The sequence below is a fragment of the Saccostrea cucullata genome, unplaced genomic scaffold (assembly GCF_032062105.1).
Source record: "Saccostrea cucullata isolate Sc308-1 unplaced genomic scaffold, CSIRO_AGI_Scuc_v1 ctg1631, whole genome shotgun sequence".
NCBI lineage: Eukaryota > Metazoa > Mollusca > Bivalvia > Ostreida > Ostreidae > Saccostrea > Saccostrea cuccullata.
In genome coordinates this window covers 39,118-59,344 of record NW_026938499.1, presented here as the reverse complement: position 1 = coordinate 59,344, position 20,227 = coordinate 39,118, and the positions used below count along the sequence as shown (strand labels likewise).

Genomic DNA, 20,227 nt, shown 5'->3' with positions numbered 1-20,227 from the left:
TTTGATTTTAAAAAGAATTTAAACTTGTTTTCATAAAAAAAAAGAAACTTATGAGGTTTGTTTGCAGCAGAATTATTAAAATAAAACTTCAAGATTTTTCATTATTTCATAAAATGAAGCTAAATCTTTAAAATTCTAGCTGTTCATTTTTTTACCAAAGATTTTATTAGAATTAAAATATCTATTCTTTATCAAAAAGGAGCCCATTTTTCATTGATCAAATTCTATAGAGATGGGGTGTTCTATCGTATAGATTACCTAAGCAAGTGAATTCTGCGTAAAGCGGATATTAGAATTATTTTACATTATTTTCAAAAGGGGAACTTCTTTGTAAAAATTATCAAAAAGGGTTTTCCACAAAGGCGTCACATTTATTTTTCTTCCCTGTTTAGAGCAACAAGTAGAAGTAGGTCTTGTCAAGGCCTAATACCGACATGAAGCAACATAAAGATTTATTTACAAGAGAATAGCAGACTATCTTGTACACAAATATCAAAACTTATATATTTTCAGTTTTATTATCCATTGACAAATAGTCACATTTAACATGTATATACTTGTAAACAAAAACAACAAAACTTATATAAACCTTGGATAGATAGAGAAAAACAACTAAACATTTAATTCAAACAGTCCAAAAAAGTTCGAATACTTTGATTGGTCTAGAAATGAAGTTGTTGATATCTGAGTTGCAACTTCAAATCCACGCCTTAAATGAAGAATTCCACTCAAGAAACTGGTATGGCGAGTTTTCCAAGCATTTGCAAATCCTCCATATTTATTCATGAAGTGAAGCTCTGGTCCTGTGTTTTTTAGCCAGGGATGTTGACTTGTTATGTTATGATACATTTGAGGAATTTCAGGTCCACACTTACTGAGATTTAAAGAGAAGGCTGCGTATATATAGTAAATGCCCTCTTTCTGAATTTTAATCCGGTTCTCTGTGATGGGTAAGTTGGTAAAGGAGACACCTGAAATATTGCTAACTGTCCATTTAGGTGGGGAACTGGCGTGACTCAGAAACAAGTGAGCTGCATTTGATCGATTGGACCACCAGTGGAAATTTTGTTGAATATTTGTCATTTCATCTGAAACATAGAAATATATGTTCATAATTAAATTAAAACATACTCAAAAGAAACATTTAACTTATACCGGTACCAGGAGTTATACAGGGCGTTATTGCTCAATGCTTTGCAGATTTTGTTCCTCACCTACTGCAGGTTGATGATCAGGGTGTTCCAAAATCTAACATGAAGAAATTGAAAACAAACGTTAGTAATTCTAACAGCTATTCAGCCTTTTCTTTGTAAAATAAATCAATAAAAACTAATGCGATGTGGACTTACCATTGATATAAGCGTTTTTAAATCTTTGTCTTTGTAACAGCAAAATTTTGCCCCACATTTCGTTTTCAAAATGGATTGATAAAGTGTCTCTTTGGCTACTATGCTGTTTCCAAGTTCATCACATGACACACATACGCTGTCTTCTGTTAACTTTATCCCATTATTCAAATCCTCGAAGCCATTATTCCAGGCACGAGAATAATCATCTTCCTTTTGACTTTTACGGTGAATGTTATTTCTTATGGCAAGTAAAGTTACAAAAACACACAATAAAATCAGATTAAATATAAAAGAGATAAGCAACACATTCTTGAGAATGTCCCCTTTCTTGAAAAATGCTTCACATTTAACCGACATGGTTTTATGGAGACGACATGCACATAGCTATCCAACTTTGTTTGTTGACAATTCCAACTCGTCCTTCACCTTGTTCTCGTTCAGGAAGTTAAAAACCATGCAGTACTATTTTTAGTATATTGTAAGAAATTCCCCTAAACTTTCATTTTAAATATATGCAGGTAAATGTCATTATACAAGTATTTAGTTGGATCATTCGTATTGATTTTATAAGCAGGTCACAGAAATAAGGAGAGAAGAAAAGTTAAACAAAAGCAAAAACAATCGAACTTGGAAACAGGAAACGCATATGTAACCTCTTATTTAAGAGTTATTATAAATAAATTTTATTTTATTTTCATGCACGTTTGTCTCTCTCAGAAAACAAGATAGAAATAGGTCAAAGTAATTAAAATATTTTTTTTAACAAATGCTACAAAAATTAATTCAAAATTTGCAGCATTCTAAATCATACGTGTAAACAATGATTATTGATCTCAAAAATTATTTTTAAGCATAGATGACGCATACAAAAAATGAATGCCTGGATTGGTATAAATTTCTGGGCTTATTTTTGTTGTAAATGATGCAACTAATTAATAAATTTCCCAAATTTTAAAAAATGTAAACCTTCTATAATGTTCGAAATTCTACCTTTCTGCAGCCACCCTTAATAATCTTTACAAATATTTTTTTCACTTCAAATCTTATTTCTGTGAGACTTTGAATGAAATATTAAAAAAAAAACAACATGTGGTTTAGCAATACAGAAACATGACAAACTTTTTTTTTAACCCCTCGTATTACAGAATTTTTGTTAGTTTCAATTTTTATTACAAAAGTTTGTTTGTATCATCTGTTCCTGAAATTACAAATTTGTGATCAGAACATACAAAACATTTGCACTGACTGAAGTGCCAAGGAGAAGTCAGCTTATCCTGTTGACGGGTCACGACCACAATGAACCTTATGCATTGACAAGGTTGACGAATAATCAGGAAAAATAAAGACCATAAATAAGTAGGAAATGTATGTCGATCAAAATATGACCCAGAAATATGTTGTTTATGCACACAAGGTCATTATAATGACAACAAAATGGAATTGAATCGCCGACTTTTCCATTCCATGCAAGTCCACTTATTTGTCAGTAATATGTCTTGGTAAAAAATACTATCATACTTTGAGCATGTTGTTACATATCAAATGAGTTTGAATAATAACACCATGTAAATGCATTTTTATGTACATGACCTCTTTATCATAAATTAATATAATAAAAAAGATGTTTGTAAATTTTTATGTAGTATTATTTTTATTTGATTGTTTTTAGTGTAATTGTCTTCAATTCATTATTTAGAAGCATTTAACTAACTTTCAAGATTATTGATCAAAGACTCTTAAATCCCAGCTTCATATAAATGCATGCAAATTATAAAAAAAACCCATGTTAACCGTTTAAGTACATATAATATACTTTTTTCATTACTAAATAGGACCTGTACCAAATGTCGACATCTGGAAATACAATAATTATCTCTTTGTTTTACATATATCTCTTCAAACTTTTTCCTATAAAACTAATAAAATTAATTTTTGATGTCTTTTAAAAGCAATGCTTGTCTATCAAACTGCATTTTCGACTACAATTGCAAATGCAATAGACTGCGTTGTGCAGAAGTTAAAGTGTCTGCTCTAGAGTCGCAGACCGGAGTAAGAAGTTCATCCTTCGGATGAGACAGTTTAAACCGAGGGCACGTGTTGCAGTAAGTGTTGGCACGAAAAAGATCCCTCACTGCTAACTGGCTCTGAGTGTCGACTATGTGACAAAACTTCCAGCTCTCCACTCACAAGTGGCGGCGCCTCCATGAGTGATTTATATTTTCGAGAGGAACATTTAAGCAAATCAAACCAACACGTGTAATAATAATGATAACTTTCATATATATTCTTGTTTTATTTCCACTGAATGTTAGTGAAACGATAAGCACCGACATACAATTTTAGAATATATTCAAGTTAGTGTATATACATTTATGAATTGCGAATTGTTATTATACTTATTGAACAGACAAAGAAGTATTTTTTGTGAATTGATCTTTGAGAGATGATTATAATATTTAGTTTTTGAACATATTACATACACAAATGATCAATGTCAAAACATAAAGCATCCAATGTCCTAGTAAAACATCATTTGATTGATTGACACCTTCTGTAGTGTCTTGATTTGATTGGTTGACACCTTCTTTGGTGCCTTGGTTTGATTGGTTGACACCTTCTTTAGTGCCTTGGTTTGATTGGTTGACACCTTCTTCGATGCCTTGATTTGGCAAGGTTGCCAAGTCCTCCGTAGTGACGGGTCTAGATGGTTTAGTTGGACTTGTTGTCGTTGGGCGTACTAAAAAAGTAAAAAAAAATTATATGTCAATGTTTCACACTTAAGAAATACACTGTAGGATACAAAAAGGTAAAGATACATATCATAGAGATATACCTGGTTTAGAACCATCACAATTAAACCCGTGATTTAAAGACAATTGGAACTGTTCCCAAGATACAGCCACCTCTTGAGCTGTTGATATGGATTTCTCAACACAAGCTGGGGTTTCCTTGAGTGCGTTCTCGATACAAGTTGTTAGATTTTGGATGGATCTGAAGGGTAAGAGCTAGTAGCTAAAAGCGTGTTTTATATAGATTTTTATGTTCATTTCACTTTTTATTAGTTTTTTTTAAATAATCTTTTTACTTTTGCAACCTTTGCCCAATATAGAGCATACAGTGTACTTGCAAGTTTCCTCTTGAGGAGAAAAGTATAGAATGTTGATACTAAATGGTGTAGGGTTCCTCTCCTCTTATTTGCGTATGAGGGATATTTTAACGTCAATTATAACGTATAAACATAATTATCATCTGAATTTTTTTTCAGAGTTCCTGCTGCTAATTTCTGCAGAAAGAATGGAAAATGTAATATTTATCATTAAATTAAATCCACGTATATTGTGGATGAACATAGTGCAATAAGTAAAATCCAGATACACTAAGTTTTAATCCTTATTAAACAAAACAAGTATTCGTTGCACGAAATACGTACATGCATCTCTGTTCATCTGGAGCATAATTAAACATGGGTATTTTCTCACTTTCACAGGCAAACAAATTAAAGCTGGTCGCTGGTGTGTCAAAACAATCTTTGCCATATGTCGTTACATCTAAAAATAGCAAGAACGCACTTATTATGAAATTACACAATTAATATTGTAAAAACAGTTTCAAGTGATCCAAGTCTTAAATTGCGGATACAGAAATATCCCTATTCGACGAGTATTCACGACACAACTCGATTAATTTTCAGTATGTGAAATGTATGTAAATTTCAAAAGATACATGTCGGACACTTTGTAGAACTACGCTTTGCTTGCAAAAAAGCATCAAAGTCTGTAGAGTGGTGTTGTCTGTCTCTATTGTACGAATATCGCACATATCAGACAGGCAAGACCAGTCTTCGATGACTGTTGATTTCTTTTTGTTAATCTCCCCGCTTATATACAGCTTTTCTATATCTTTTACTTCATACATTGTTGTGGATAAAATTGGATTTGAAAGTGTTACCTCGATACATACATGTACCCTTTAACCTAGTCATCACTTCAGGTTATTCTGATAAAATTACATAGCAGGGGAAAAGGTATTCCAAAATAGAAAATTCTTTATACATTGTATGATCTTTCTATGCCCTCTACTTACCCGTATATTTCTCTTCGCACAACAAAGACAGATATTTGTTCAGTGTTTCCATGCGGTCGACCACGGCGGATAGTGAAATATGGCCGACTGTCCCAAGATTGGGTTTATACTTCACACAGGCTTCTTTGTATGTCTTCACACAGTTCATGTATTGTTTATAGTTCCTGAAAGAGACAAATGTACAGGTATTTTGTTCTGCTCCAATACTGTATTGTTTAAACAAAAAAAATGTTCGACACACCAAGTAAAATTGAAGAAAAAAAATGTTGAATATACAGTGAAACACGCTTAAAACAAAAGTAATAGGGACGGGCGATTTTGTTAAGTAATAAGCGTCACTAAATTCGTTATATCCATTAAATTTATAATGTATTCTTAGTTTTTAATTTACGTACCTAGTCATTGGTCATTTGCAAAATTACTTTGTTAAAAACTTGCACACACAAGTACTCTGAAGTTGACTTGGAAAAAATACTTGAGTTTCTGATTGACAAAATCTATCTGAATTTCGAGACCAGGTCTTCCAACAATCTATTGGAATTCCCATGGGTACCAATTGCGCTCCGTTATTTGCAGACCTATTTGTATTCATATGAAGCAGATTTGTACAAAATCTTTTGCATGAAAAGATGACACTTGCTGTGGCTTTCAACTCGACATTTAGATATATCGATGACGTATTGTCAATTAACAATGGTAATTTCCATTCTTATGCCGATACAATATATTCTGGTGAGTTTGAGATAAAAGATACCACAGGGTTTCTGTTTCATATATGGATATTTTACTTGAAAAAGACTTTAATGGTAATCTAAAAACCAAGCTCCATGATAAAAGTGATGACTTTAACTTTTCTATCGTCAACTTCCCTTACTTATGCAGCGATATACTGCAGTACCTTCATCGCCTGCATATGGAGATTATATATATTTCAGTTGATTGATACGCAAGAGCATGCTCTATGTATGAACAATTTCTAAAACGAGGTAAATTATTGACAAACAAGTTGATGAAACAAAAATATAGAAGTCTCGTTTAAAGTCGTTTTTCATATACTAATTGCTAGACCATTAATTATACACGATTTTCCGTTTTTTCCCGATCAAGACAAGGAGCACACGGCGGGTGTGACTGGTCGGCAGGGGATGCTCACCCCTCCATAGCACCAGATCCCACCTCTGATGTTTTGGAGGTCCGTGTTTGCTCTGCTCCTATTTTGTATTGTTTTATGGACTTTGATATTGAATACTGTTTGTTATCTCCATCTCCTTCATTTTTAAATCACCGAGATTAGAAATACATTGTACTTCGATGTAACCTACAATTCATTATAAACATATTCACCGTAAGCGTGTTTTAATGTATGTTGTTTACAAAATATAAGTTTGTCACTTACAGCATTGTGCTGACTATATATTTTGTTCTGGTTCTTTTGAGTTGTATCTGTTAATGACATGTATAGTGTATGCACTGAGTTCATGTTCAAATGAACTCAATACTCTTTTTTAAAAAAAAAAAGTACTCCTACAGATTGCTGTAGCCTGTCTTGGTGTGGCCTTACCTACAGATTGCTGGAACCTGTTTTTGTTTGGCCTTACCTACAGATTGCTGTAGCCTGTCTTGGTGTGGCCTTACCTACAGATTGCTGTAGCCTGTCTTGGTGTAGGGATAGACATTAACCAGACATTCTCAGAATAGTTATCCAGGGCACATTCGTTTAATTTCACAAGATTGCACTCTATAAAAAATATAAATAAATGTAAAGATGTCATGAACAATACCTATATCAAGAGTTAAATAGCCATTAAAAGGGCGTATTTATCTTGACTTTGAAAAGAAAAAGAGTCAGAGGAAAAGAAAAATCGTATTAACAAGTTTCAAACATGGATTCTGCTGTATTTTAGAGATCTAGAAACAAAAATCATTGTAGAGCTAAATTCAGAGGGGCTTCTTACAGTGTTCTTACAGTGAAACTGACCCATTTGCGTATTTTGAAATCTAGCACATACGTAATACACCGTAAACGTACATGTAAGTGAACTTTCCGAAAAAAAAAATGAAAATGAAAGCACAAAATCTCTACTTTATCTTGATGTTTGAAATAAAACATAGAATATTAGTCCATAAATTGGTATACCTACAGGGCCATTTTGTGCATAGTGAACCTAGTCCTTTACTTGTTTAAATTGATGGCTCATCCGGATAATTCCTATGAAACCAGTTTTGTTCGAACTAGACAAGGTTCTCTATTTATACAAACTGTTATTTACCTTGCGTTCCGTAACAGGAGTAGACAATCATCTGGAACTCCCATTGGTTCTTGTAAAGTAATGACTCCTCTTCGTACTCACAGCGATTGGTCTGGTCAATGATGCATGGCAACGTATCATCCATGATGTCGCTGTATCAAGAATAAAGGTTTTACACATGTATTTTTTTAAATCAACATTTTGTTTCTTTTTTTCTTTTTTCTTTTTTGCTTAACGTCTCTCTAGAGGATATTTCCTTTATATGAAGACACCACTGCATGCATGTAAAGGGCTGAAAATTGAGTCCTTAACTGAGGGTTATTGAGCACTAACGGATTTTCCTACGTTCATTGAAAGGCTTCAAATTCATATTCCGTGAGAGTAAACTGCTTGTGAGCTACAGGCTCTCAAAGATTTTTATCTTTATGTAGAAATATTTCAAAGTAAGCTCGAAGATTATTCAAAAACGGAAATAAGATACTCTTAATTTGTGGAGAAAAAAAAACAAATGTAGTAGATATACTCACCTACATAAAACATTAAAAGACGATGGATCATAGGCGTCAACTTTCGAAAAGTCAATTTTATTCCAACAGGACTGATACTGTGTCACGTTGCATCCTTTAAAAGAAAAATTATATATCATCACAGCTGATACAACAGTACTATGAAAATAAAAATATATCGTCAGAGCTAAATTCAATATCAATGTAAAAAACAAAATAATATATAATCAGGTTGGATAAATTTTACGGTAAAAGACAAAAAGATCTGTTTGTGAAACACTATTTCCCCCGTATGGCAGCTTATGGCGAGGGATGAAGTTTCTCAAATGCAAGTCAAACTCCAAGGTTAAGGTTAAAATGTCAAAATTTTAAAATTGTTGGTATCTAAAGGTAGGTTTTATCACAAAGAGTTACACCTATGACTTTAAAAAAAACAACATGTAGCACTTATATATATGTGTGATTCAAATTAACAAACTCCAAAATCAAGATCACGAGGTCATTTGGAAAAAGGTCTTGTCACAAGGAATACACCCGTGAAGTATGAAAACCATAGCCCCTCCCCTCTGAACTGCTTAAGTTATGGCAAAGGTTAAAAGTTTTGTGGATAAACAGCTAGACAGATGGACAGGGCAAAAACTACATACACTCGGATCTTTCAAAATTAGTTGCCATTTTGAATATTTCAAAAGTAAAATGCACATTTTTGTTATTTTTTTGTAGTTTTGATAAGATTTCCTACTGCGATATCATATGTGAGAAAAATACAGAAGGGTTACTTGTAACAGTATGTCGCTCACATCTCTAAGAATGTACAGTGAAACCCGTATAATACGACATTCACATGTACAGTTGGGAGACAAATATATATTTTTTAAATAGACAGGGTGTTGGATTGCATAGTGTAAATATCCATGGAAAATAGTAAAAAGGTAGAGAAAAATGACATACATGAAAGTTATATCCTGTCTAAATACAGGTGCTTGACAACTCAATCTAGGAATACCTAACAGTTGTTGACAGTCTGAGTACGTGTGCTTGAAAACTCTATCTCTGATATACATAACAGTTATTGCCAGTCTGAGTACATGTGCTTGATAACGCAATCTGTGACATACCTAACAGTTGTTGCCAGTTTGAGTACGTGTGTTTGATAACTTTATCTAAGACATACCTAACAGTTGTTGCCAGTTTGAGTATGTGTGTTTGATAACATCTAAGACATATATATATATATATATATATATATATATGTGTTTGATATATATATATATATATATATATATATATATATATATGTGTTTGATATATATATATATTGTTGCCAGTTTTATATGTGTTTCATAACTCAATCTATGACATACCTGACAGTTGTTGCCTGCAGTCTGAGTACGTGTGTTTGATAACTCAATCTATGACATACCTAACAGTTGTTGCCAGTTTTAGTACGTGTGTTTGATAACTCAATCTATGACATACCTAAGAGCTGTTGCCTGCAGTCTGAGTACGAGTGTTTGATAACTTAATCTAAGTCATACCTAACAGTTGTTGCCAGTTTTAGTACGTGTGTTTGATAACTCAATCTATGACATACCTAACAGTTGTTGCCAGTCTGAGTACGAGTGTTTGATAACTCAATCTAAGACATACTTAACAGTTATTGCCAGTTGGAGTACGCGTGTTAGATAACTCAATCTATGACAAACCTAACAGTTGTTGCCAGTTTGAGTACGTGTGTTTGATAACTCAATCTAAGACATACCTAACAGTTGTTGCCAGTTGGAGTACGCGTGTTTGATAACTCAATCTATGACATACCTAACAATTGTTGCCTGCAGTCTGAGTACGTGTGTTTGATAACTCAATCTATGACATACCTAACAGTTGTTGACAGTCTGAGTACGTGTGCTTGAAAACTCTATCTCTGATATACATAACAGTTATTGCCAGTCTGAGTACATGTGCTTGATAACGCAATCTGTGACATACCTAACAGTTGTTGCCAGTTTGAGTACGTGTGTTTGATAACTTTATCTAAGACATACCTAACAGTTGTTGCCAGTTTGAGTACGTGTGTTTGATAACTTCATCTAAGACATACCTAACAGTTGTTGCCAGTCTGAGTACATGTGCTTGATAACGCAATCTGTGACATACCTAACAGTTGTTGCCAGTTTTAGTACGTGTGTTTGATAACTCAATCTATGACATACCTAACAGTTGTTGCCAGTTTGAGTACGTGTGTTTGATAACTTCATCTAAGACATACCTAACAGTTGTTGCCAGTTTGAGTACGTGTGTTTGATAACTCAATCTATGACATACCTAACAGTTGTTGCCAGTTTTAGTACGTGTGTTTCATAACTCAATCTATGACATACCTGACAGTTGTTGCCTGCAGTCTGAGTACGTGTGTTTGATAACTCAATCTATGACATACCTAACAGTTGTTGCCAGTTTTAGTACGTGTGTTTGATAACTCAATCTATGACAGACCTAAGAGCTGTTGCCTGCAGTCTGAGTACGAGTGTTTGATAACTTAATCTAAGTCATACCTAACAGTTGTTGCCAGTTTTAGTACGTGTGTTTGATAACTCAATCTATGACATACCTAACAGTTGTTGCCAGTCTGAGTACGAGTGTTTGATAACTCAATCTAAGACATACCTAACAGTTATTGCCAGTTGGAGTACGCGTGTTAGATAACTCAATCTATGACAAACCTAACAGTTGTTGCCAGTCTGAGTACGAGTGTTTGATAACTCAATCTAAGACATACCTAACAGTTGTTGCCAGTTGGAGTACGCGTGTTTGATATCTCAATCTATGACATACCTAACAATTGTTGCCTGCAGTCTGAGTACGTGTGTTTGATAACTCAATCTAGGAATACCTAACAGTTGTTGACAGTCTGAGTACGTGTGCTTGAAAACTCTATCTCTGATATACATAACAGTTATTGCCAGTCTGAGTACATGTGCTTGATAACGCAATCTGTGACATACCTAACAGTTGTTGCCAGTTTGAGTACGTGTGTTTGATAACTTTATCTAAGACATACCTAACAGTTGTTGCCAGTTTGAGTACGTGTGTTTGATAACTTCATCTAAGACATACCTAACAGTTGTTGCCAGTCTGAGTACATGTGCTTGATAACGCAATCTGTGACATACCTAGCAGTTGTTGCCAGTTTTGGTACGTGTGTTTGATAACTCAATCTATGACATACCTAACAGTTGTTGCCAGTTTGAGTACGTGTGTTTGATAACTTCATCTAAGACATACCTAACAGTTGTTGCCAGTTTGAGTACGTGTGTTTGATAACTCAATCTATGACATACCTAAGAGTTGTTGCCAGTTTTCGTGTGTTTGATAACTCAATCTATGACATACCTAACAGTTGTTGCCTGCAGTCTGAGTACGAGTGTTTGATAACTCAATCTAAGACATACCTAACAGTTATTGCCAGTTGGAGTACGCGTGTTAGATAACTCAATCTATGACAAACCTAACAGTTGTTGCCAGTCTGAGTACGAGTGTTTGATAACTCAATCTAAGACATACCTAACAGTTGTTGCCAGTGAGTACGCGTGTTTGATAACTCAATCTATGACATACCTAACAGGTGTTGCCAGTTGGAGTACGAATGTTTGATAACTCAATCTATAACATACCTAACAGTTGTTGCCAGTTGGAGTACGCGTGTTTGATAACTCTATCTATGACATACCTAACAGTTGTTGCCAGTCTGAGTACAAGTGTTTGATAACTCAATCTATGACATACTTAACAGTTGTTGCCAGTCTGAGTACGAGTGTTTGATAACTCTATCTATGACATACCTAACAGTTGTTGCCAGTCTAAGTACGAGTGTTTGATAACTCAATCTATGACATACCTAACAGTTGTTGCCAGTCTGAGTAAGTGTGTTTGATAACTCAATCTATGACATACCTAACAGTTGTTGCCAGTCTGAGTACGTGTGTTTGATAACTCAGTCTATGACATACCTAACAATTGTTGCTAGTCTGAGTACGTGTGTTTCATAACTTAATCTATGACATACGAGGATTGTCCCAAAATTTCGTAGACTGAGCTCATATCTTTTTAAGAAATTAATGTATCTTTATAAAATTTTCAGGGTGGATAAAGCGTGTCCTTGGCAGATAAATTACGAAATTTTATAATATTTGTTTGAAAACATTTCGAGTAATAACATTTGTTATAGTTAAAGTACATCTTATCACGTGTATCATGGATAATCAAGGGGGCGGTGACGAGTTTGCGAAACAAACGAGTCTCCGCCCCCTTGATTATCCATGATTCACGAGATAAAATGTAATTCAACTGACTTGTATCAATGAACCAATTAGAAAGCTCGAAATATTAGGGCGAACATTTTCCATGAAACAGCATGAGAATTTATTCCGGAAAATAACCCGCGAAAATATCGGGGGTTTTCGTTATAGAGGCGCGAAAGTATCGGCAGCATTCGATAGATTTCGTTATTATTTCCCGCGCTGCAACCGGCATATTAATGGTTCTATAGACTCTCGGGACATTCCGTAGTCATTTCCCGCTAATTCTTCGTGATATTCTACGGATTTAGTCATTTACGTAGATTAAGCTGAGGACGATGGACGTATTAGGCCTAGACGATTTGCATTTGTCAACTATTAACCTGGGCGATTTAGGAGATTTAGACTTTTTTAACATGTGTGGAGTTACCGACGAAGATATCGAACTCTCGCAGGTATGTGATGAAATTGAAGAAGAAAATGCCATATCCGAGGGTCTATGTGAAGTGCTGAATTTAAATCGTGTCGAAAATATGGACTGTGAAATTGGTACCGAATTTGGGTCTTTCAACCTAGATACTGTGGACCCAGTAGCTGATATTTCCGATGCAAAGCCTCGACCAGTTAAATCGGAACCTGGTGATGATAACGGTGAACGGTTCGGAAAACCGGTGACAGATGATGAAATTTCAAAATTGATTACGTCGAACGAGAATGCTAACACCAAGAAAAATACCACCTGGGCGCTCAAGGTTTTCGAGGAATGGCGAGAAAAACGTAATGGTAATTCCGTTGGTGAAATACCACTCTTGCATTTAATGACGGCAGAGCAGTTGAATTTCTACTTGGGGCGCTTTATTGTGGAAACTCGGAGAGAAGATGGCATTGAATACCCTCCCCGATCTCTGTACCTTATATCGTGTGGGATATTGCGCCACCTCAGAAATAAAAACGTTTTCGACAAAAACATTTTGGACAATAATGACCCAAGATTTAGTGAATTCCGGAAAATTCTTGACAGCAAAATGAAAGACCTTCTGAAGCGCGGGTTTGGAACGGCGATTAAGCAAGCTGAGCCCATTATGCCACAGGATGAGGAAAGCATGTGGGAGAAAGTTGTATTTGGGGATGGCAGTTCCGAAAGTCTTCAACATACCATGTTTTTCTATAACTGTAAACTCTTTAGTTTAAGGGGGCATAACGAGCATCACGAACTTGAGTGTAGTCAGTTTGTTCTTGGGGAGGACAGCTCAGGAAAATACGTGGAATTCATTGGACGTGCCAGCAAGACTTACAAGGGTGGGTTGGCCCAAATGCAGCTGACAAACAAGCAGATTCGACATTATAGTCCACCTGGTAAGATACGATTTCAGTATATAATCTAATTTTAATTTCAGAATTATATGACTGCATGACTACTCGGAAATATTTATGAATAACATATCCCATATGCACCTCATCTTATTTATTACTATTTATATTAATCATTCAATTTAGGTGAACGTTGCATCGTCGACTTTTACAAGACTTATTTGGCTGGCCTTGGTAACGAGGGACCATTTTATCGACGTCCGCTGCAGGGACATCCGCCGAAATACGGAAACCAGGTTGTAGGTGTAAACAAGCTCAAGACCATGATGAAAACGATCTGCGCAAAAGCTGGACTGTCTGGACAATACAGTAACCATTCTGGAAAACGCACGTGTGCCACTCAATTATTTATGGCAGGGGTGGACGAGCAAGAAATAATGAGGAGAACAGGGCATCGATCTGAGAAAGCAGTCCGTAAATATAAAAAACCTTGTGACGAAATTTCCAGAAAGGTGTCTGAAGTACTCGATCCCGGAGTGCCCCAGTCGCGAGAGAAAAGAAAGCGCGAGGAGTCCGACATAGAAAGTGAAAATGAAGGCCATCTAAAGAAAACCCCCCGAGTTTTTGGTTCCGATATAACAAATGGACAACACTTTCATAATTGTAATATTTCTTTCAATTTTTAAGAATTGAGACTTGCTAAAATAAAGTATGACTGTAAATGTAAAGTTTTTGGGTTAAAAAGTTCAGTTTACTGATTAATGTTACAAGAAGTAATAAAAAAATGTTATTAAAATTGTTTTTCCATTTTCAAAAGGAGGTGGGGCTTCTTAAGACCTGGTAAGAAGTTATTGTACAGTTTTCTGTACAATAACTTCCTGATATTGGAAGTTATTGTATGTTTGGAAGCTCCACCCCCTTGGTGTATCAAGATTTAATGAACTGCTGCCAGTAAAGGAAAATACACAGGTTCGTGATACAAAAAGTGATATTGTTCTCTACCACTCGGAGTAATCTGCAACGTCAAAAAGCAAATGTCAACGGTTCAAAGTTTTCGAGAAAATATTTCAATTACCAGAATCACATTCTTAAATTAATTGAAACGGTTATAGTTATAAATGTAAAATATCTTAATTACTATGATATGATCAAACATTAAAATATGTTAACAAAGTATATGCATGTACAGGTATGAAATAATAATTATTCGAAAAGGTTATATTTCTACGGGCTTTTAGTCTGTTTTCTCTAATGGAGTTGCACAATGGAACTCTTGCCCATTTCTTAGTCCGGTCTTTTTCTTTTTAGTTACTTTTATTCACATATACAATGAGAAACCGTTTTAGTCATTTATACCAAGGACGATAAAAAGTTTCCTAGTCTACCAAACATTTATGACTGGTACATTTCTGTAAGAGTGAATTCAGGATCAAAACACTTGATTATAGTCCAGTGCGCCGCCTGTGCCAACGCAGCCGCCATTTTTCAAAAAGTCGGATTTCAACCCGATGTATATAAAACGTTATAAAATTCATATTTATCAAAGCAAAAATACAAAAATTTGAGGAAATATAGTTAATAGAAGAGTATTAAGAATTTTCATTTCTATTAATTAAATACGAGGTAGTAATTACTTTTCCGTAGGATTTTAGATATAATATACCAAATTTTAATTGCAACTTTTGGGTATTGCGCCGCCTTCCTACACCAGACAATGAAATGTGTCTATTAAAATTGAAATAATTTGTGTAGTTACTCCATATTTGTCATTGAATTTATTAGATAGTGTTGGTTTAATCTATTTACGAAGTTTCATAAATGTATGACATAGGGTTCCTACCAAACAACGCTTGCCTACGGAATTTTGGGACAACCCTCGTACATAACAGTTGTTGGCAGTCTGAGTCCGTGTGTGTGATACATGTAACTCAATCTATGAAATACCTAACAGTTGTTGCCAGTTTTAGTACGTGTGTTTGATAACTCAATCTATGACATACCTAACAGTTGTTGCCTGCAGTCTGAGTACGTGTGTTTGATAACTTAATCTAAGTCATACCTAACAGTTGTTGCCAGTTTTAGTACGTGTGTTCGATATCTTTTTAATCTATTAACATACCTAAAGTTTTTCAGTCTGGATAAAGCGTGTGTTTGATAACTTAATAAATTACCTAAATTTTAGTTTGATATTGTTTGATAACATTTATGAATAACATTTAAAGTTGTTGCCAGTCTAAGTAGGAGTGTTTGATTACTCAATCTATGACAAAATAACCTTCAACATTTGTTGCCAGTCTAATATTTCAATGTTTGATAACTCAATTCTAGATTAATTGAAACGGTTATAGTTATAAATGTAAAATATCAATTACTATGATATACCTAACAGTTGTTGCCAAAGTATATGCATGTACATGTGTTTGATAGCTTAATTAAGAAAACCTATATTTCTGCGGGCTTTTTGTCTGTTTGATAACTCAATGGAGTTGCACAATACAACAGGTGTTGCCATTTCTTAGTATGTGTGTTTTTTATACTTTTATTCACATATAAAATTGAAACCGTTTTAGTGTGTTTAAATACTAAACATAAAACAGTTGTTGCCAGTTTGAGTACCAAACATTTATGACATACCTACATTTCTGTAAGAGTGAATTCAGGATCAAAACACTTGATTATAGTCCTAACAGTTGTTGCCTGTTTGAGTACGTTTTTCAAAAAGTGCTTGTATATAAAACGTTATAAAATTCATATTTATCAAAGCAAAAATACAAAAATTTGAGGAAATATAGTTAATAGAAGAGTATTAAGAATTTTCATTTCTATTAATTAAATACGAGGTAGTAATTACTTTTCCGTAGGATTTTGACATATAATATACCAAATTTTAATTGCAACTTTTGGGTATCTCTGATATACATAACAGTTATTGCCAATGAAATGTGTCTTTTAAAATTGGAATAATTTGTGAAGTTACTCCATATTTGTCATTGAATTTATTAGATAGTGTTGGTTTAAGTATGTGTGTTTGATAACTTCATAAATGTACCTGACAGTTGTTCCACCAAACAACGCTTGTCTACGGAATTTTGGGACAACCCTTGTACATAACAGTTGTTGGCAGTCTGAGTCCGTGTGTGTGATACATGTAACTCAATCTATGAAATACCTAACAGTTGTTGCCAGTTTTAGTACGTGTGTTTGATAACTCAATCTATGACATACCTAACAGTTGTTGCCTGCAGTCTGAGTACGTGTGTTTGATAACTCAATCTATGACATACCTAACAGTTGTTGCCAGTTTGAGTACGAGTGTTTGATAACTCAATCTATGACATACCTAACAGTTGTTGCCTGCAGTCTGAGTACGTGTGTTTGATAACTTAATCTAAGACATACCTAACAGTTGTTGCCAGTTTGAGTACGTGTGTTTGATAACTCAATCTATGACATACCTAACAGTTGTTGCCTGCAGTCTGAGTACGTGTTCTTGATAACTCAATCTATGACATACCTAACAGTTGTTGCCAGTTTGAGTACGTGTGTTTGATAATTCAATCTATGACATACCTAACAGTTGTTGCCAGTTTGAGTACGTGTGTTTGATAACTCAATCTATGACATACCTAACAGTTGTTGCCAGTTTGAGTACGTGTGTTTGATAATTCAATCTATGACATACCTAACAGTTGTTGCCTGTAGTCTGAGTACGTGTGTTTGATTACTTAATCTAGGACATACCTAACAGTTGTTGCCAGTCTGAGTACGAGTGTTTGATAACTCAATCTATAACATACCTAACAGTTGTTGCCAGTCTGAGTACGTGTGCTTGATAACTCAATCTATAACATACCTAACAGCCAAGGACAGTCCAGGTAGGCACTGTATCTCCAGTCATGGACCTGTAAATTATACCTGTTATACTCTGAACAGGAATTTCGAAAAGATTCCAGGCAATCCCTTTGCTTAATGAGAAATCTGAAATACACAGATTAGATTATCATTAATAGGTCAAATATATCATAGTATAATTACATAAAATCGTTCATGTCATCATTGTAGGCAACATGTAGGAGTTTCTCTCGCTTTACCCAAGTAAATTATCCATCTAATATTTGTCAGCAAAGCACCACACAAACCTCTAATGTTTAACTATTATATAAAGGTGATGATGTAAATTCACAACCTAATGATTTCAGCACCACACTTACCATTTATGTATAATCACCACATAATGATGTCAGAACCCCCTTACCATTTCTGTTAAAACACCACTTAATTAATGATGTCATCACCACCTTACCATTTATATTAAATCACCACATAATGATGTCAGCACCACCCTTACCATTTCTGTTAAAACAACTCTTAAGATCTAATCACCAACCTTACCATTTCTGCTAAATCACCACCTTTAAAAGATGTCAACACCACCTAACCACTTATGTTTAATCACCATTTAATGATTTCAGCATAACACCTACCATTTATGTTAAGGACAGATGATACAAACAAACTTTTGTCAAAAAATATGAAAATAACAACTTGAGTTATGTTTAAATGAGTAAAAGGAACAATTTTCACCGCGTAGTTTTTCATTTTTTATTCATATTTTCACAAAAATGGGATTTGAAGTGAAAAATATTTGTATAGAATAATAAGGCTGGTTTCAGAAGGGTAGAATTTTGAGCATCAAAGAAGGTTTACAATTTCTTTATATTCTAGAAATTTATTATTTGCATTAATTTCAATGAAAAAAAGTCAAAAAATATATACCAATCACCACCTCGACTATGTTCTTTTTCATTATAAACGAGTATTTAGATGACGTTAACTCACGGACACTTATCCCTGTTCTTCCATTGTTCTGGCGTTTTTATTTTACATTGAAACATGCGCCTCTTATCACAACCAGGGGCCGGTTGATCACCTGTAATTCAAAATTTACAAATGACATAAGGATAAAGACGAATTTTTTTTGCGTTTTACTTACCGATAGTAATTCGTATTCGAATTACCTCTAATAAAACACATTTCTGAAAAATAATGGAGCGCGGTCAAAAAGAGTGACGTCACTCTTTAAATATTTGACAGCTCCATTATTTTTCAGAAACGTAGAGTTGCAAATTAAATTGAAAACAGAATTATATTCACATTTTTCTTCCCGTGCCTCTTCCGAGGAAAGATCTTACAAATTAACGAGTTTATTTTCACATACATGTAAAAAAAATAATAATAATAAAATAAATGTGGCACTGTTGTGTATTGAACCCTGATTTAAAAAAAACTGTCAATGAAACATGCAACAAAATAATGTTTTAAATAAAATTTCTTTGGCAAACATCTAACATGTTTTGTTTTGAAAACATTCTGAAACTTACTTCTTGTCCTATCATTATTTGCTACAATTGTATTTCTAAAAGACATATTTAAAAACTTGTAAAATTTTTAAGTACCTGGAAAAAGCCAAGGGCAATAATATTCTCCATCAAATTGCTGACTGTAAACTCGCTCTTCATAATAAAAATCACCTGTACAGTTTTGCTTCAAGGATTTCAGGCAGTTTCCCCAATATTCATAAAAACTAAGAAAATTATAGATTCAAGTGACTTGTAAAAATAATAATTTACGAAAAAGAGAGCGAAAAAGTAAGTCTGTAACATCCAGACGTTTGGTTTACACAAACGTCTAAATGATAGCGAAAAGGTAGTTAACATCTTTTAATAAAAAAAAAATCTTTAAGTTTCCTTTCAAAAAAGTAAATAACACTATACTTGCAGGGATCGATGGATTTTTCATAGTGGACGCCTGCTTTTGTCGATTCACACTGATTTATCGCCGAATGATTACATGTATGGGGGGAATCATTTGTAGGGAATTCTGGGAATTCTGGGAGTGGAATCGCAGGTATCGAGGATCCTAAAACTGTTGAATATTAATATATAACTCTTATACCAAATTAATGAAAGATGTGAAGAATAAAAGTAAATAAATAAACTGATAGACTTGGAAAAACAATAAATTTACACTCAGACGAGAAATAAAAAACATTGAGAACAGATTACCTGGAATTAAGAAATCCAAAAGAAGAATAAGAAAGAAGAATTGACCTGCCATCTTTGTCGTGCATCGCTCTCCTCTCGGTTTTTACCCTATATTACGGACGGACAAAGGTTTTTTTCGCCATACAGTTTAACAAAACACTAATGACCACACGCTTTTATTCGATGGCCAAAGAGGATTAAATGCCTGGTGGATTTTTAAAGGCATCACGATTATGCAGGTCATAATGACAATATAAAATTTTTCACATCGTTTTTATAAAAACCACCTAGTTATGTAAGCTTTTTTGTACATCGTTCCTCAATGGCAACAATTCATCATAAAAGGAGGACACATATATACGTATTGGAGTATGTAATACATTTGAT

At 34.2% G+C, this 20,227-nt stretch overlaps 3 protein-coding genes across 3 annotated transcripts; 1 reads left to right on the top strand and 2 right to left on the bottom strand.

The window, feature by feature from the left end:
* Window positions 1-499: 499 nt before the first annotated feature.
* On the bottom strand, window positions 500-1,767 carry LOC134250524 (uncharacterized). Its single transcript, XM_062732886.1, has 3 exons — window positions 1,350-1,767; window positions 1,215-1,248; window positions 500-1,088 (listed from the first exon to the last, which is right to left on the bottom strand). The coding sequence occupies exons 1-3, from the start codon at window positions 1,704-1,706 to the stop codon at window positions 613-615; spliced, it is 867 nt and encodes a 288-aa protein (XP_062588870.1). The 5' UTR covers window positions 1,707-1,767; the 3' UTR covers window positions 500-612.
* Window positions 1,768-3,681: 1,914 nt separating this feature from the next.
* LOC134250522 (uncharacterized) lies at window positions 3,682-19,968 on the bottom strand. The gene is made up of 12 exons (XM_062732884.1): window positions 19,862-19,968; window positions 19,571-19,721; window positions 19,253-19,380; window positions 18,636-18,726; window positions 17,650-17,774; window positions 8,209-8,302; window positions 7,703-7,833; window positions 7,068-7,170; window positions 5,433-5,596; window positions 4,780-4,897; window positions 4,183-4,340; window positions 3,682-4,086 (listed from the first exon to the last, which is right to left on the bottom strand). The coding sequence occupies exons 1-12, from the start codon at window positions 19,911-19,913 to the stop codon at window positions 3,806-3,808; spliced, it is 1,596 nt and encodes a 531-aa protein (XP_062588868.1). The 5' UTR covers window positions 19,914-19,968; the 3' UTR covers window positions 3,682-3,805.
* Window positions 12,825-14,524, top strand: LOC134250523 (zinc finger MYM-type protein 3-like). The gene is made up of 2 exons (XM_062732885.1): window positions 12,825-13,841; window positions 13,983-14,524. The coding sequence occupies exons 1-2, from the start codon at window positions 12,902-12,904 to the stop codon at window positions 14,480-14,482; spliced, it is 1,440 nt and encodes a 479-aa protein (XP_062588869.1). The 5' UTR covers window positions 12,825-12,901; the 3' UTR covers window positions 14,483-14,524.
* Window positions 19,969-20,227: the final 259 nt, after the last annotated feature.

Bases quoted from the DNA above. Each gene is read 5' to 3' on its own strand.
- LOC134250524 (XM_062732886.1), bottom strand. From the start codon at position 1,706: ATGTCGGTTAAATGTGAAGCATTTTTCAAGAAAGGGGACATTCTCAAG. The intron at 1,249-1,349 runs GTAAGTCCACAT...TCTTCATGTTAG, and splicing joins TAAAAACGCTTATATCAATG to ATTTTGGAACACCCTGATCA. The intron at 1,089-1,214 runs GTGAGGAACAAA...TCTATGTTTCAG, and splicing joins TGATCATCAACCTGCAGTAG to ATGAAATGACAAATATTCAA.
- LOC134250523 (XM_062732885.1), top strand. From the start codon at position 12,902: ATGTGTGGAGTTACCGACGAAGATATCGAACTCTCGCAGGTATGTGAT. The intron at 13,842-13,982 runs GTAAGATACGAT...CATTCAATTTAG, and splicing joins TCGACATTATAGTCCACCTG to GTGAACGTTGCATCGTCGAC.
- LOC134250522 (XM_062732884.1), bottom strand. From the start codon at position 19,913: ATGGCAGGTCAATTCTTCTTTCTTATTCTTCTTTTGGATTTCTTAATT. The intron at 18,727-19,252 runs GTACTTAAAAAT...TTTGAATTACAG, and splicing joins TTGCCCTTGGCTTTTTCCAG to GTGATCAACCGGCCCCTGGT. The intron at 7,171-7,702 runs GTAAATAACAGT...TATTTTTTATAG, and splicing joins CTCCTGTTACGGAACGCAAG to AGTGCAATCTTGTGAAATTA.